General features: G+C 42.3%; 1 protein-coding gene across 1 annotated transcript in view; it reads right to left on the bottom strand.

The window, feature by feature from the left end:
• Positions 1 to 16,414, bottom strand: part of LOC121551224 (E3 ubiquitin-protein ligase rnf213-alpha-like) — a 65,383-nt gene that overhangs the window by 10,150 nt on the left and 38,819 nt on the right. Inside the window, exons 29-51 of the mRNA XM_041863780.2 lie at positions 16,179 to 16,303; positions 15,963 to 16,076; positions 15,751 to 15,875; positions 15,491 to 15,613; positions 15,311 to 15,375; positions 13,183 to 13,336; positions 12,690 to 12,831; positions 12,285 to 12,476; positions 11,856 to 11,986; positions 11,054 to 11,211; positions 10,644 to 10,856; positions 9,812 to 9,999; positions 9,386 to 9,506; positions 7,834 to 7,934; positions 5,573 to 5,755; positions 5,073 to 5,242; positions 4,841 to 4,943; positions 4,616 to 4,730; positions 3,037 to 3,247; positions 2,306 to 2,502; positions 1,886 to 2,008; positions 1,183 to 1,293; positions 568 to 807 (exon numbers count right to left, since the gene is read on the bottom strand). Coding sequence (XP_041719714.2) covers positions 568 to 807; positions 1,183 to 1,293; positions 1,886 to 2,008; positions 2,306 to 2,502; positions 3,037 to 3,247; positions 4,616 to 4,730; positions 4,841 to 4,943; positions 5,073 to 5,242; positions 5,573 to 5,755; positions 7,834 to 7,934; positions 9,386 to 9,506; positions 9,812 to 9,999; positions 10,644 to 10,856; positions 11,054 to 11,211; positions 11,856 to 11,986; positions 12,285 to 12,476; positions 12,690 to 12,831; positions 13,183 to 13,336; positions 15,311 to 15,375; positions 15,491 to 15,613; positions 15,751 to 15,875; positions 15,963 to 16,076; positions 16,179 to 16,303 — 3,405 coding nt within the window. The remainder of the gene's footprint in view (positions 1 to 567; positions 808 to 1,182; positions 1,294 to 1,885; positions 2,009 to 2,305; positions 2,503 to 3,036; positions 3,248 to 4,615; positions 4,731 to 4,840; positions 4,944 to 5,072; positions 5,243 to 5,572; positions 5,756 to 7,833; positions 7,935 to 9,385; positions 9,507 to 9,811; positions 10,000 to 10,643; positions 10,857 to 11,053; positions 11,212 to 11,855; positions 11,987 to 12,284; positions 12,477 to 12,689; positions 12,832 to 13,182; positions 13,337 to 15,310; positions 15,376 to 15,490; positions 15,614 to 15,750; positions 15,876 to 15,962; positions 16,077 to 16,178; positions 16,304 to 16,414) is intronic.

The raw sequence follows: 16,414 nt of genomic DNA, 5'->3' as shown, positions 1-16,414 counted from the left end.
AACAAACAGCAACGTTAGCTGGCCTTTACATGACGAACAGAACGGAACAGAACGGGGTACTAGGACCACCCTGGAGATAAGTCACTGGCTTTAATGTGTTGAAAGCTGTTGTTTTCATGGACTGTATTGACTGCTATTTCATTGATGTGGTGGATATGCGTTTTAAAATATTTAAATAATTAAATCAACCAACCCTTTTCAGACTATAGGGCAAAACCATGCTGTGATAGCATTGATATTTATTTTCACAGGTTACCTTTTCAACACGATTCTATCAAATGTTGAATGAATATCAGGCCAGCCCAGTACAGTTTGGCTCGGCTCTGTAGTGTGAAAGGGGTTTAGCCTGGATTCCTTCCAGACCAGGGGTGTCAAACTAAATTCCTGGAGGACCGTGTGTATGCTGGTTTTTGTTATTTCCTTTCTATTCGTGTCAAATGAAGACCTAGGCAACCAGGTGAGGGGAGTTCCTAACTAGTCCTAACCCTATGGGCCATGGTCAAAACTAAAGTAGTGCACTACATAGGGAACAGTGTGCCATTTGGCACCCAGTCACAGTGTTCCCACCTGCATGTTGGCAGGCAGCAGGGCCAGCTGCTGGAGGGGCGTCAGTAGACCCTGGTTCCCACAGAGCAGCACTGCAGCCAGGTGGACGCTCAGCTCCACCACCACACACTGGGCCCCAGAGGCCCGGGACGACCTCCAGGGCCCCAGCCGGTTGGCCACCAGGGCCTGGGCGAAGGCCCTCACCTCTGGGCTGACCAGCACCCTGGAGGCCTGGATGAATACCAACAGGTCCTGGCATTGCTGGGGGAGTAAAATATATTTGGTTAAACAGAGAGATGTAGAGAAACAAGTCTTATATGGGAAGTGAGGAGACAGTTGATACAGTGTTATCTTTAGGTGTAAAGACACTGTGTTGAGACAGGTGAAGTATGGAAGCTGAGGTGACAGACAATAATATTCCTTTCTCTTGAAGTGTGCACTCGTTCAATACTTCCCGCAAATCTAAAAGCATTTGATTGGTGGAGGCATGGGCTAGTAGGAGTTTCCACCATATGTCTTATATCAGTCATTTCTTTTCAAATCAGTGAAGGAAGGAGAGATCATTTACACTTTGGGAGGAAGGAGAGATAATTGGGACTACGTCACAGTATTTTGTCTTCGTATAAGGACTCTTACCACAGGTTTAGGATGGAAGCTGTCATTGGCTGATCTGTAGAGAGAGGTGACTTCTCTGAACAGGGCCAGGAGCAGGTAGACCGCCTTCTTCTGTGGCGGACATGTACAGCCCTGCACACACACACACACACACACACACACACACACACACACACACATCCAATGCAGCTGTTTTTCTCTCAATATCTAATCATTTCTTGGTAGCAATTAAGTACCTTACTGTGATTGTTTTCAATTAAAATGGTCAAAAAGAAACAACAATAGCTTCTTAACAAAGAGCAATTTCTCATGCAAGAATTTTGCTAGGACTGTCTGGGAGTGGTCTGAGTGGGGAGGGGAAAACTGAAAACTAGCTGTTATTGGCAGAGGTTTGGAACTTTTTCTTATTGGTCTATTAACTCATTTACTGCATGGTGATGTCACCACGGAAGGCCAAAACTCGATCCCACCAAAACAGGCTGAAATTTTGGGCAGTCTTTTCAAACAGCTCTCACACTAATAGGGCATTATCATCATTTTCACAATTTCACAGTATTTTTCCAACCTTATAGTGTTATAGTTTTGACAGCACTGGGCCTTTAACAGTTTAAACATAATATCTGATAGAAAGAACAAAAATTAACAAGCAAAATCAAATCACAAGCTTATGCAAAATGCTCTGCAGGTGTTTCAATTATGGAGTAAAGTAGAAATACACCAATACCTCACAAGCCTTGTCCAATCCCTCGATTTTGCCTTCCATCATTGCCTTGGCAACAGCATCTCGGATCGTCTTGTAATCCTCTCCACACACAAGATATTGGTCTATCTGGCTGCCATCTTCATTCTGAAGGACATTAGAAGAGCGCAAGAGTGGTTAAAAGGGTATGAAAGATATTTTATATCATCACATGAATACAGGACTACTTAGTAAAAAATGTTTTTGCTACATACTCCAAAAATGCTAGCCATGAAATTCTAGATATTAAATACCCATCTAACAAACTTAAAAACATTTTGGAATAAATAAGAACACCCTAAACTAAAAGGTTGACTATCCCTGTACCACTTCCAGCTTTGTATTGACATATTATTGCACCCTACATTACTCTCCTATAAAGAAAGACAAAATGGCCACCATTACATGCTGCAGAACTTCAGCAGGGAACAACCACCGGACGTCAGCCACCTTCAGGAGTTTCTGAACAAACTCCACACCGCGCTGGCTGCAGATCTTACGGATGAGGTAAACCCGATACCAGTCGTTTCCGCTGCGTCTACACAGGTCCACCACGCTGGTCAGGAAGGCTGCAACGCCGTTAGGAGACTCCTCCTGCGATCCTATTGGACCATAATGGGAGAGGGAAGCGTCACATGAACACATACGATTGATCGAGAGGGGGACGAGGATAATTAGGCAAACGTATAGAAAAAATACAAAATATATACAGTATATGGTTTATTGTCACATACACCGGGTAGGTGAAGTTAAATGAGCTGTTTTACAGGGTCATCCATAGCAGTACGGTATCCCTGTAGCAAATTAGGGTTAAGTACCTTGCTCAAGAGCACAGACAGATTTTCCACCTTGTCGGCTCGGGTATTCAAACCAGCGACCTTTCGGTTACTGACCCAACAATTTAACCGCTAGGCTACCTGCCGCCCATAAATACATTAAAATAATTGAATAGTCTATCAAATAAATTATATAAATTGTACGACAGTTGGCCTACATCAGTAAGTATCATTTTTTATTATAAGTGTCGTGTTCAACAGGAACAAAATGGAAGAAAAAAACATGAGTGATACTGGGAGACTACTTGAAATGGTCCAATAAGAAACCCTAGTGAAAAGGATTGAGGATGATGTACATACCTGTGGCAGCAGCAGCAGACAGCATGTGGACCAGCAGGTCTGCAGCCCTGTCCAGCCCCATGCGCACCCTGGCCACCTGCTGCAGGTACTCTACGGTGGCTGCGTGGCCAGCGTCCAACTGCAGGAAGTCCCCCAGGAAGACACTCTCGTCCTGCAGGCAGGCCTGCTGCTCCGCCGCCGTGTGACACTGCATCCACTCAAACATGGAGTCCTGGGATGGAGAAGAAGGTGTGATGATGATGTCACATGTAGAAGCTAGGTGAACACTTAGCCTCAATATAAACAACTCTCCCCCCTCCCCCACATCCAATTTCCCCGCAACACAGTGAAGAGGTTAGTGCTATCTGACATCCCAAGGATTCTGGATAGCAAAGACTATTTTAATTTTAGTTTCGTCCATCAACATCAAAACAGCCTTAAAAACAATATTTTTTGTAATTGAAAACATATTTCACAGTGATTTAGATGGTACAATGATTCCCTACACCAGGGCTGCCCAACCCTCTTCCTGGAGATATACTGTCCTGTAGGTTTTCAGTCCAACCCTATTTAGCATATCTGATTCAGCTAGTTAAGGTCTTGTTGAGCAGCTAATAAGTAGAATCAGGTGTGTTAAATTATGATTGGACTGAAAACCCACAGGACTGTAGATCTCCAGGAAGAGGGTTGGGCAGCCCTGCCCTACACTACTCAGTGCTTGTTTTCTTACATAAACTGAAATTGAGTGTGGAATTTTAGCAACCAGGAAATGACAGAGCGATTTCTACATCAGCCATTGTTTGCTGTGCTCGAGGAAGAGATGACCACGCCTTTTAGTGACGTCAGTGTAAGAGGATGCAGTTTTCCCATCTGGCTTGTGTTGTCAAATAGAAAGTCTGCATTTTAGAATGCGATTTTATATTTTCTGAAATTACAATGCAAAAACTCTACATGTAGCTCCTTGAAACAGCATTATTCACTGAAATGGCACTATTCACTGAAATAGCACGCGTCACTGAAATAGCATATGTAGCCATTGACGTCACTAAATCCACAGCAGTAAAGAATGAGTTTAAAGCAAGCCACTATGTTTTAATTTTAAGGCTAGGATTTTGCATTAAATCCAAACAGTCAAGTCAATGTACTTAGCTGATATCTCTTCAAACCAACAATTACTGCTGCATAACTCTTTACATACACCAACCACATAAATGCTACTGTTGATTCAATGGGCCATATGTACACCTACCTCCAGACAGTTGATTCAATGGGCCATATGTACACCTACCTCCAGACAGTTGATTCAATGGGCCATCTGTACACCTACCTCCAGACAGTTGATTCAATGGGCCATCTGTACACCTACCTCCAGACAGTTGATTCAATGGGCCATATGTACACCTACCTCCAGACAGTTGATTCAATGGGCCATATGTACACCTACCTCCAGACAGTTGATTCAATGGGCCATATGTACACCTACCTCCAGACAGTTGATTCAATGGGCCATCAGTACACCTACCTCCAGACAGTTGATTCAATGGGCCATATGTACACCTACCTCCAGACAGTTGATTCAATGGGCCATATGTACACCTACCTCCAGACAGTTGATATACAGAGAATACAGTTCCGTCTTGTCTGATTCCTCCAAGATGTTGCTCTGTTCAACTGCCGTCAGGTGCTGCTGCAGGTAGCCTTTGACATCATCAAAGCTTCAAAACAAACATGAATTTAATAAAACAGTGAGGGGCATTTGAAAAATCTTCATCTACTTAAAATCATGAATTAAAGAGTAGTCTAGCAGTACTAGTCACATAATCACCTGTATTTGAGCAGGAGTTTGAGTACAACCGACCGAACGACTGGGTTTTTGTCAACAGAGTCATCAAAGGGAGAGAGGGCCTTGGTCAGAATCTGACGATGACCTGGCAAAGAGGAAGAGGATTGTGAGGACAACCACACACACACAAGACAAACACACCACAAGAAATACAAACACACAGCGGCACACACACAGCCCACACCCCCATCGCCACCCACCCACTCCCACTCACCACCTCTGATGATGGGCACAGAGTGGACCTCCACCATGAGGAAGGACAGCAGGTGGAGGATGATGGCCCTGCAAGGGGGAGAGTTGTCCTTGAAGCACACGGTTGAGACCAGGTCTATGAAGAAGGTGTTGCACTGCTTCCTGAAGCGGGCGTTCTGGTTGATGAGAACCCTGTATAATAACATGATTGACACAACCGTGACTAACAATGCAATGAAACCACACATACTGTATGTCACTAATGAAATTCCGTTACAGTATGAAAGCAGTTAACTGGTGAGCCTAAAAAGCATACACAAGAACAGTATTGCGTAATTAATGAATTGCAGTGAAATGAATGAATGAATTGAAGCTTAAATCAACAATAAACATTAAAATAGGATTAAATCACAATAAAGTCAGAGTTATTTCCATAAGGTTATCATCTCCAGATAACAAACAGACCCATCAGTATGTCTAACAACCTTAGTCATGTCCTAATCAACGAGGGTCCGCCCTCACCGTATGTCTTCAGAGGGCCTGAGGGCGAAGTCGTCTGGCACCACCAGCATGCAGAGAGGACAGTACATCTGACCTGGGACCAGCCACTGTCTGATGCAGGCCAGGCAGTAGATGTGGTCACACGGCAAGCTCAGGGGGTCGTGGGGGTCGCCCATACACACAGGGCATGGCTGGATGCCAAACCTTGACACGGACAGGATAGTAGTATGCAAGTTAAGCATACAGCATGAAGGGTAATGAGTTTCATTCATTCAATATATATATATATATATATATATATATATATATATATATATATATATATATATATATATATATATACACACATATACATACACACACACACACACACACATACAGTTGAAGTCGGAAGTTTACATACACCTTAGCCAAATACATTTAAACTCAGTTTTTCACAATTCCTGACATTTAATCCTAGTAAAAATTCCCTGTCTTAGGTCAGTTAGGATCACCACTTTATTTTAAGAATGTGAAATGTCAGAACAATAGTAGAGAGAATGATTTATTTCAGCTTTTATTTCTTTCATCACATTCCCAGTGGGTCAGAAGTTTACATACACTCAATTAGTATTTGGTAGCATTGCCTTTAAATTGTTTAACTTAGGTCAAACGTTTCGGGTAGCCTTCCACAAGCTTCCCACAATAAGTTGGATGAATTTTGGCCCATTCCTCCTGACAGAGCTGGTGTAACTGAGTCAGGATTGTAGGCCTCCTTGCTCGCACACACTTTTTCAGTTCTGCCAACACATTTTCTATAGGATTGAGGTCTGGGTTTTGTGATGGCCACTCCAATAACTTGACTTTGTTGTCCTTAAGCCATTTTGCCACAACTTTGGAAGTATGCTTGGGGTCATTGTCCATTTGGAAGACCCATTTGCCACCAAGCTTTAACTTCCTGACTGATGTGATGTCTTGAGATGTTGCTTCGATATATCCACATAATTTTCCTTCCTCATGATGCCATCTATTTTGTGAAGTGCACCAGTCCCTCCTGCAGCAAAGCACCCCCACAGCATGATGCTGCCACCCCTGTGCTTCACGGTTGGGAAGGTGTTCTTCGGCTTGCAAGCCCTCCCCTTTTTCCTCCGAACATAACAATGGTTATTATGGCCAAACAGTTCTATTTTTGTTTCATCAGACCAGAGGACATTCCTACAAAAAGTACGATCTTCGTCCCCATGTGCAGTTGCAAACCGTAGTCTAGGACTCATTTTACTGTGGATATAGATACTTTGTACCTGTTTCCTCCAGCATCTTCACAAGGTCCTTTGTTGTTGTTCTGGGATTGATTTGCACTTTTCGCACCAAAGTACATTCATCTCTAGGAGACAGAACACGTCTCCTTCCTGAGCGGTATTACAGCTGCGTGGTCCCATGGTGTTTATACTTGCGTACTATTGTTTGTACAGATGATCGTGGTACCTGTACTCCTGAGTGGCGCAGTGGTCTAAGGCACTGCATCACAGTGCTAACTGTAAAAAAATATGTATTCACTAACTGTAAGTCGCTCTGGATAAGAGCGTCTGCTAAATGACTAAAATGTAATGTAATGTACCTTCAGGCGTTTGGAAATTGCTCCCAAGGATGAACCAGACTTGTGGAGGTCTACAATTTTTTTCCCTGAGGTCTTGGCTGATTTCTTTTGATTTTCCCATGATGTCAAGCAAAGAGGCACTGAGCTGGAAGGTAGGCCTTGAAATACATCCACAGGTACACCTTCATTTGACTCAAATGATGTCAATTAGCCTACCAGAAGCTTCTAAATCCATGACATCATTTTCTGGAATTTTCCAAGCTGTTTAAAGGCACAGTCAACTTAGTGTATGTAAACTTCTGACCCACTGGAATTGTGATACAGTGAATTATAAATGAAATCATCGGTCTGTAAACAATTGTTGGAAAAATTACTTGTGTCATGCACAAAGTAGATGTCCTAACCGACTTGCCAAAACTATAGTTTGTTAACAAGAAATTTGTGGAGTGGTTGAAAAACGAGTTTTAATGACTCCAACCTAAGTATATGTAAACATCCGACTTCAACTGTATGTGTGTGTGTGTGTGTGTGTGTGTGTGTGTGTGTATATATATATATATATATATATATATATATATATATATATATATATATATATATATATATATATATATATATATATACACACACACACACACACACACTATACTATAATATATCCAGACAGAAATATACTCCAGACAGGAAAAGGAAAAGGAATCTGTACCTTAAAATGCACTCCATTGCTCCGTCTTTGCAGGCTTTCAGTATACCGATCACCGCCTCAAACGGCTTCTCACTTTTTAGGTCAGAGTTCTTCTCAAGGACCTTGACGGAACAAAGACAACAAATGGCATTTTGAAAGGTAAATCAACTGTACACTGAACAAAAATATAAAACGCAACATGTAAAGTGTTGGTCCAAGGTTTCATGAGCTGAAATAAAAGATCCCCGAAATGTTCCATACGCACTGTGTATGTCTCAAATTTTGTGCACACATTTGTTTACATCCCTGTTAGTGAGCATTTCTCCTTTGCCAAGATAATCCATCCACCTGACAGGTGTGGCATATCAAGAAGCTGATTAAACAGCATGATCATTACACAGGTGCACCTTGTGCTGGGGAAAATAAAAGGCCACTCTAAAATGTGCAGTTGTGTCACACAACACAATGCCACAGATGTCAGAAGTTGAGGGAGCGTGCAATTGGCATGCTGACTGCAGGAATGTCCACCAGAGCTGTTGCCAGACAATTTAATGTTAATTTCTCTACCATAAGCCGCCTCCAACGTTGTTTTAGAGAATTTGGCAATATGTCCAACCGGCCTCAAAACTGCAGACCACGTGTATGGCATCGTGTGGTCGAGCGGTTTACTGATGTCAACGTTGTGAATAGAGTGCCCAATGGTGGCGGTGGGGTTATGAAATGGGAAGGCATAAGCTACGGACAACGAACAATTGCATTTTATCGATGGCAATTTGAATGTACAGAGATACCGTGACGAGATCCTGAGGCCCACTGTCGTGCCATTCATCCGCTGCCAGCACCTCATGTTTCAGCATGATAATGCACGGCTCCATGTCATAAGGATCTGTACACAATTCCTGGAAGCTGAAAATGTCCTAGTTCTTCCATGGCCTGCATACTCACCAGACATGTCACCCATTGAGCATGTTAGGGATGCTCTGGATCGACGTGTACGACAGCGTGTTCCTGTTCCGGCCAATATCCAGCAACTTCGCACAGCCATTGAAGAGTAGTGTGACAACATTCCACAGGCCACAATCAACAGCCTGATCAACTCTATGTGAAGGAGATGTGTCGCGCTGCATGAGGCAAATGCTGGTCACACCAGATACTGACTGGTTTTCTGATCCACGCCCCTACCTATCTGTGACCAACAGATGCATATCTGTATTCCCAGTCTTGTGAAATCCATAGATTAGGGCCTAATGAATTTATTTCAATTGACTGATTTCTTTATATGAACTGTAACTCAATAAAATATTTGAAATTGTTGCGTTTATATTTTTGTTGAGTATATTATTCTGATATTAGCCCCAGCAAATCAAAGGAGTGGTGTGGTTACCGGTTACATTTACTAAAATAGACCACTGGAGGGCACCATTGGCTCAGTACTGATTGACGCTTCTGGACTATCCAGTACTTTCCATTCCCTAAAAGGCAGTTTCCCCAGACACAGATAAAGCCCAATTTTTGATGGAGATTCTCCATTGACATCAGCACTCCTATAGATATGACCCCAGACCACACTGACCTTGCACAACCCTCTGGTGTGCTCCAAGACCAGAGGCTTCAGCTTCTTCTCCACTGCCTCGATGCCCAGTAACATGTGCTCCACAAACAGAGACAGGGTGAAAATCCGGTTCCATCCGGTCCTACAGGAACCACAGAACAAACACAACTCACTCAAAAAATTTAACTGGCATTCTGTTATTCTAAAGTTTTAGCAGCTACCAAATCATACAAAACTGCCCTTCAGATGACTGGATAGCTTTACACTTCTTTTAAATCAAAATCAAATCAAAATTAAATAACAGACTTTTGAAGGGACAAGGCAACAAAACCTAACGACAGTTGATAAATAGTGTCAGTTTATGTACTGGCCATGTCAGTGTCACTGTGTCAACCTTGCCATTCATGTTCCTGTCATTGAGATTGAATAGAATCCCTGTTAACTCACTGAACTCTGTGGACCATGACCATGCTCCTCTCCTCATAGTGTCTCAGACTCTCCTCGGAGCAGACCAGCTCGATGGGAACCTGGAGCCTCTTGACCTGCCTGAGCCAGACCAGCCGCTGGCCGTCTGTGTCCAGAGCCTGGGGCTCCAGGAACTCTACACAGGCCACAGCCGCATACACGTCCAGCACCTGGGGAGTTAACGCATGGTTTCAGGGTTAATGCAGTCTGGTGTAGCCAGGCAGAGGAGAACATAGATGCTTGGCACACAAGGCTATGGTCAATGCAAAATGACACAATGCAGAGGAATATACTTAAGATGTCCTTGTTCCTGAAGTAAAAATATATTAACACAAGTATTTGTGCCAATACAACAGAACCCACACAGCATAAACAAGTGTTATTCCAGCAAGCACTGATCTCCCCTATGCTTGAGCTAAAACACAAATATTGACCTTCCATTTAATCTCTACCAGCATTCAAAAGACTGGAAGAAAACAAAAGTATCACTGCTTGAAGTAAAATGAATCCCTTTAACACTGAACTGGCCTGCTATACTAGACCTTTAACACTGAACTGGCCTGCTATACTAGACCTTTAACACTGAACTGGCCTGCTATACTAGACTTATACCTTTTGCCAAGCGTGAGATGCTTTTTCTTCAATGAAACTTGGACGTAAGCAGTGCTGCTCCTGGTTCTAATTTCAAGATTTTCACACCGAAAACCCTTGATGGAGGTGGATCGCGGTCTGCTCGCGCTGGCCAAAAGTTAGGAATCCAGTGCAGCAGGTATAAAACCACAACGGCCCAGTGTAGCTCCCCAGTAATACTGACCAGTTCATCCCCCTCTCTGGCGTGCGTGTTCCCCCGGAGGACCTGGGCCAACTGGGGCTCGATACTGATCATCCTGAACAGGTTCTGCAGGCGGTTCTTAAACTCATGGTAGGCAGCGTGGACCCAGGGCAGCGAGGTCACTTCCTTCTCCATGACGTCATCGTGACGCAGCCGCAGCTCGTTCACACAACAGGTCAAGGCACCGCAAAGGAGCTGGATGGTTGGTGAGGATGTATGGATGCGTACAACCACACACACAAACTAATCATTAACACCTTGAAATAACAATTCAATTCATCTTTAACAGTCCAGTCAGAAACAGACATCGCCAGGGATTGCTGGGATCCATAAAAAAACACACTAATGGCATCATGATATAAATGTTGAAAGGAAAAAAATTTAACTCCTACCTGCAGATCCTCCTGACAGGTCACACTCATGGTCATGGAGATGAAATCCTGCAGGTATCTGTGGAAGAACTCAGCCTGCATCTCCGGGTCTGCCTTGGTGATGTAGCGGCCCAGTGGGGTCTTCCTAAAGAACTCCTCAAACTGGCTCTGAGTGTGACCTGAAACAACATAACTAGGTTAAATGAAGAGAAAATCAGATTATTCTTAGATAAGAGACCTAGTACTGAAGAATTATGGAACACAACATATAGACTACAACCAGGGATTTAGCAGTAAAACATAAGGTGGGTTAATGCTGAACGTTAGTCGAAATGATGAACACTAAATTGGCGTAATGGCTATGTAATGCCTATTCACAAAATAACAAGGTGTGTAAATGAATTATTCTCCAATACAACCCCTGGTTACAACATATAACAGGGTTTTCTGATAAAAATAAATAAAATACTTTTTTTTTTTCCATTGTTGGACATAAGACTGTAAAAACACCAGGAAATCAGCTCCAATTGATTTTAATTTAAGAAATCTGTTCCCAAGTATTCCCACGCTAAATAGAGAGACACGTGATCATATGCAAATGTAAGCAAGATTTGAAATTATTATGTTTTAGTCAAACATTATATATCTGTTTGGGCTTCTTGCAGTCAATTTGCAGTCTACAAATTATTTGTAATTATGTTCCTGCCCCCCACCATCCACTAAATGTATTTATTTTTTAAATAACAAACGGCCCTTGGCTGAATCTAGTTGATGATCCCTGATATTTAAGTTAGACGTATGAGGTATTGTCATAACCTACTACCTTCACGCTGTAGAGCATGGACCCAGAGTTCATCCAGGTAGTCCCTGATCCTCCAGCTGAAGGGCATCATGCAGCCGATGTTCTTGTCCAGCCCAATGTAGTTCTGGACCAGGATGGTCTTTGACTCTGAACTGGGACAGGGAGGGAGGGGTTAATATAGAGTGGAAAGAGAGAGGGAGTTGTTGATTCACTGACATTCTAGAATCAGACCTGACAGAAGACAGCTTCTCTAGTCTAGAACACATCAATATAATTACTAGAAGGGACAAAGCCCCTCAGACCACGGCAATTTGACTGGAATACTCAATATGGCCGCAGGTCCACCCATCGCAGAACAACAACTTGATTAGAAATGGCCGTTCTAGTCATTCTATTTCTATGCTCTCTAGACCAACAACATAACCATTGCTGTGCCAGTATAGTACTTACTTGCGGTCCAGTCTTGTGTAGGGAACCTCGAGTAGTTTGTCATTCCCAAAGATGTCCAACCAGAGTTTCTTGACCGCCTCTCCAGAGTTGGAGTCCAGCAGAATGTCCAGGTTGCGGTCGCGGTCGATGACAGAGACTAGCTGGGCCAAGAAGGGAATGACCACAGCCTGCACCCTCTTCCATAGGGTGTGTCTGGTACAAAAAGGTAGAAAACAGTTTAGTACAGCCGTTTATTGACAATATGGTACAAGTCAAAATGTATGGTTATTTGGCCAATCAATAATATCTTATGTCCCATAAAGAGATCACTTTTTTTAACTAACTATTTAAGGTCCCTTTGAATTTAGCAAACAGATGAGGATTTGTATTGGTATAAGACGTTTTGAAATCATAGTGGTCACTCACCTGAATGTCCCCCCTTCCTGCAGTGCGTCAATGTTGGACGCCTCCTTGATGACCCAGTTATTTGAGGACAGTTTGAACGTGTTGTCATCATGGGTCGACAGCAACGAGTGAAGACGTCTCTTCACGGTGCTCAGAAATTCAGCTGTTCATAAACATTCATAGTCTGAGTATAATCATTGTGAATGGAATGCATGTCAATGATCACCCATTGTTGTGCTGTATCCATGCAAGCCCGGGCATGGTAATGCCAGATAAGTATGGAGATTGCTTGTTGAGCGTCTCAATTTTCAAACTTCTCCAGTGCTAGCACGCACTACTGCTTAAATATAGCGCGCCAATGGGTAAGCAGTTACTGAGAATAGGTCTAAACAGCAATAATAACAATAGATGTATTTTATATAGCGATTATTACCGCAAGAAAAATCTTTCAAGTCGCTTAAATAAAAAATAAAAAAATAAAAAACAATGAGTACTATAGAAGTATTGCTCTTACCTCTTATTTCCTGGTTGTCAGTCAGGAGTGTGAGCAGGATCTCCACTCTCCTGGTGCTACGGACTCCTCCCTGCAGCTGGTCTCTGAGCATGCCCACTGCGCTCTGCACACAGCTACGTACCAGAGCAGTGGTGTCCACAACTCTCCCCCAGCTCTGCAGTAGGAACATGGTCAAAGACACATGAAACATGAGGAAGGTGTTCTAAAACAACATGGGTTACAGTGCATTCGGAAAGTATTCAGACCCCTTGACTTTTCCACTTTGTTACGTTACAGCCTTATTCTAAAATTGATTTTTTTTTTTTATAATCAAAATACCCCATAATGACAAAGCAAAAACAGGTATAGAAATTTTAGCAAATGTATTAAAAAAATAAAATAATGAAAAACCTTATTTACATACAGTAAGTATTCAGACCCTTTGCTATGAGACTCGAAATTGAGCTCAGGTGCATCCTGTTTCCATTGATCATCCTTGAGATGTTTCTACAACTTGGAGTCCACCTGTGGTAAATTCAATTGATTGGACATGATTTGGAAAGGCACACACCTGTCTATATAAGGTCCCACAGTTGACAGTGCATGTCAGAGCAAAAACCAAGCCTTGAGGTCGAAGGAATTGTCCGTAGAGCTCCGAGACAGGATTGTGTCGAGGCACAGATCTGGGGAAGGGTACCAAAACATTTCTGCAGCATTGAAGGTCCCCAAGAAAACCTGGCATCATCCCTACGGTGAATCATGGTAGTGGCAGCATCATGCTATGGGGATGTTTTTCAGCAGCAGGGACTGGGAGACTAGTCAGGATCGAGGCAAAGATGAACGGAGCAAAGTACAGAGAGATCCTTGATGAAAACCTGCTCCAGAGCGCTCAGGACCTCAGACTGGGACGAAGGTTCACCTTCCAACAGGACAACGACCCTAAGCACACAGCTAAGACAACGCAGAAGTGGCTTCGGGACAAGTCTCTGAATGTCTTTGAGGGGCCCAGCCAGAGCCCGGACTTGAACATGATCAAACATCTCTGGAGAGACCTGAAAATAGCTGTGCAGCAATGCTCCCCATCCAACCTGACCGAGCTTGAGAGGATCTGCAGAGAAGAATTGGAGAAACTCCCCAAATACAGGTGTGCCAAGCTCGTAGCGTCATACCCAAGAAGACTCAAGGCTGTAATCGCTGCCAAAGGTGCTTCAACAAAGTACTGAGTAAAGGGTCTGAATACTTATGTAAATGTGATTTCCAGTTTTTGTATTTTATACATTTGCAAATATTTCTAAAAACCTGTTTTTGCTTTGTCATTATGGGGTATAGAGGGTAATCCATTTTAGAACAAGGCTGTAACGTAACAAAATGTGAAAAAAGTCAAGGGTCTGAATACTTTCCAAATGCACTGTATGTACACTAAAACAACATGGGTTATGTACATATGTACGATATTTTAAATGGTGCTACACACAGGATTGTTTTAAATTTTTGCATTGTAATTTCAGAAAATGTTGATAATTTATCTGCCGCTAATAGCGGAATGATAGTGTTTTACAGTAAAACCCTACCAGAGGAAGTCCAACATACAGAATGCCAAAACAATATTGTAGCAACTATTAAACACCTAAATGTTAGTCTAACATCAAAGTCCATCCACATTTAAACAATGACATTATATCTGTTTCTAATGCTATATACTGTAGACCTGTCATATAGGACCTTTCAACCAAAAATAGGATTGTTTCTACACCGTTTGCACAATTTCAGTTTATGTGAGATGACTAGTGTAGGGAATCTAGCAAATCTGATTCAGCTAGTTAAGGTCTTGTTGAGCAGCTAATAAGTAGAATCAGGTGTGTTAAATTATGACTGGACTGAAAACCCACAGGACGGTATATCTCCAGGAAGAGGGTTGGGCAGCCCTGCCCTACACTACTCAGTGCTTGTTTTCTTACATAAACTGAAATTGAGCGAACTGTGTAGAATTGTAGCAACCAGGAAATGACATTCGCACTATATAACACAACCACAAAGTCAGAATGGCAATCCCATTTTGACAACGGATGCCCCTCTGGCAGGAGAAATCAATAGGCGAATATCACAGCCAATCACAACACTGGTGGGTAAGTAATACTGTAAAACTCACTGTTTGGTCTTCGTGTTCCAATTCCTGCTGCTCTGTCTCAGTGTACATGTCATCTACTTCCATAGCTGTGCACAAACATAGAAGGCTCTTAACTATGTTGACAGGTACTTCATTCTGAAGAAGTGTATCAGTATGAAGACATTGTCATTATTATCAAAACAAGTGTAAAAGGTAATTCACCTTCAGGCTCATCCTTCTTCTCCTCAAACAGTTGACTGATGGTAAGGTTTCTCAAGGCTTTGATATCTGACACAATATCTTTAGATCTTCTGAGGTCATCTATATGAACTGACCTCCAGGGGTCTATGGGATTTTTAAAAATGTATAACTTAATGAAAAAAATATATACATATATTTCAATCTCAGATTATCTTTTGTACACGTATACCATTTCAACATGTTCTAAAGCTGTAAAATGTTGGAACCAACGATAACCTCACCTCCATGAAATCCAACATAGGATGTCCCTCCTTCCATTCTTGGCAGTTTAGTAATGAAGTAGACAAAGACCTTGCCTCCCATCTCCTCTTGTCTTGATTTGTTGATTTCATTGATGGCAGAATATCTGAAATGAATTAGATAAATTATTAAGATAGAATCCGATTTAGTTGTATGTATTTATCAAATTAAATGTATTCCAGACTTCACTTACTTGGCGGAGGCAATGAGATTTGCACTGTGCGACGCTTCATCAAAATCTGACTGAATGATCAGTATTTTGTTGCCAGATGTATTCTCTCTCCCATTTCCAGACTTGAGGAAATGCCTAAGAAGAGAGCAATGTTTTTAACCTGACCAAAAGCTTTCAACTCAACGGCTAATGGATAATCAATAAAGCATTATGAGGATGAACTAAAACGTGTCAAACCTGATCTTCTTGAGGAAGGAGTGCTCAGTGTCAAACTGCTGAAGAGAGAGAAGCTCGACATTGTGCACCACCTCTTCCAGTGGTCCAACATCTGATGCTGTTAAAAGTCTGGAAAAGGTGGTCACCTGGGAAAGTTCAAATAAGAAATTAGCACTATATAAACAAACGTTTAATAAGAGTTGCAGAATGTAATATCCCAAAGTTCCCAGGGTTTTCAGAAATTTCTGGAACGTTTC

This window comes from Coregonus clupeaformis, chromosome 35 (assembly GCF_020615455.1).
Source record: "Coregonus clupeaformis isolate EN_2021a chromosome 35, ASM2061545v1, whole genome shotgun sequence".
Classification (NCBI taxonomy): Eukaryota; Metazoa; Chordata; class Actinopteri; order Salmoniformes; family Salmonidae; genus Coregonus; species Coregonus clupeaformis.
Note: the sequence above shows the minus strand (reverse complement) of the source record. Positions and strands in the feature narration are given on the sequence as shown.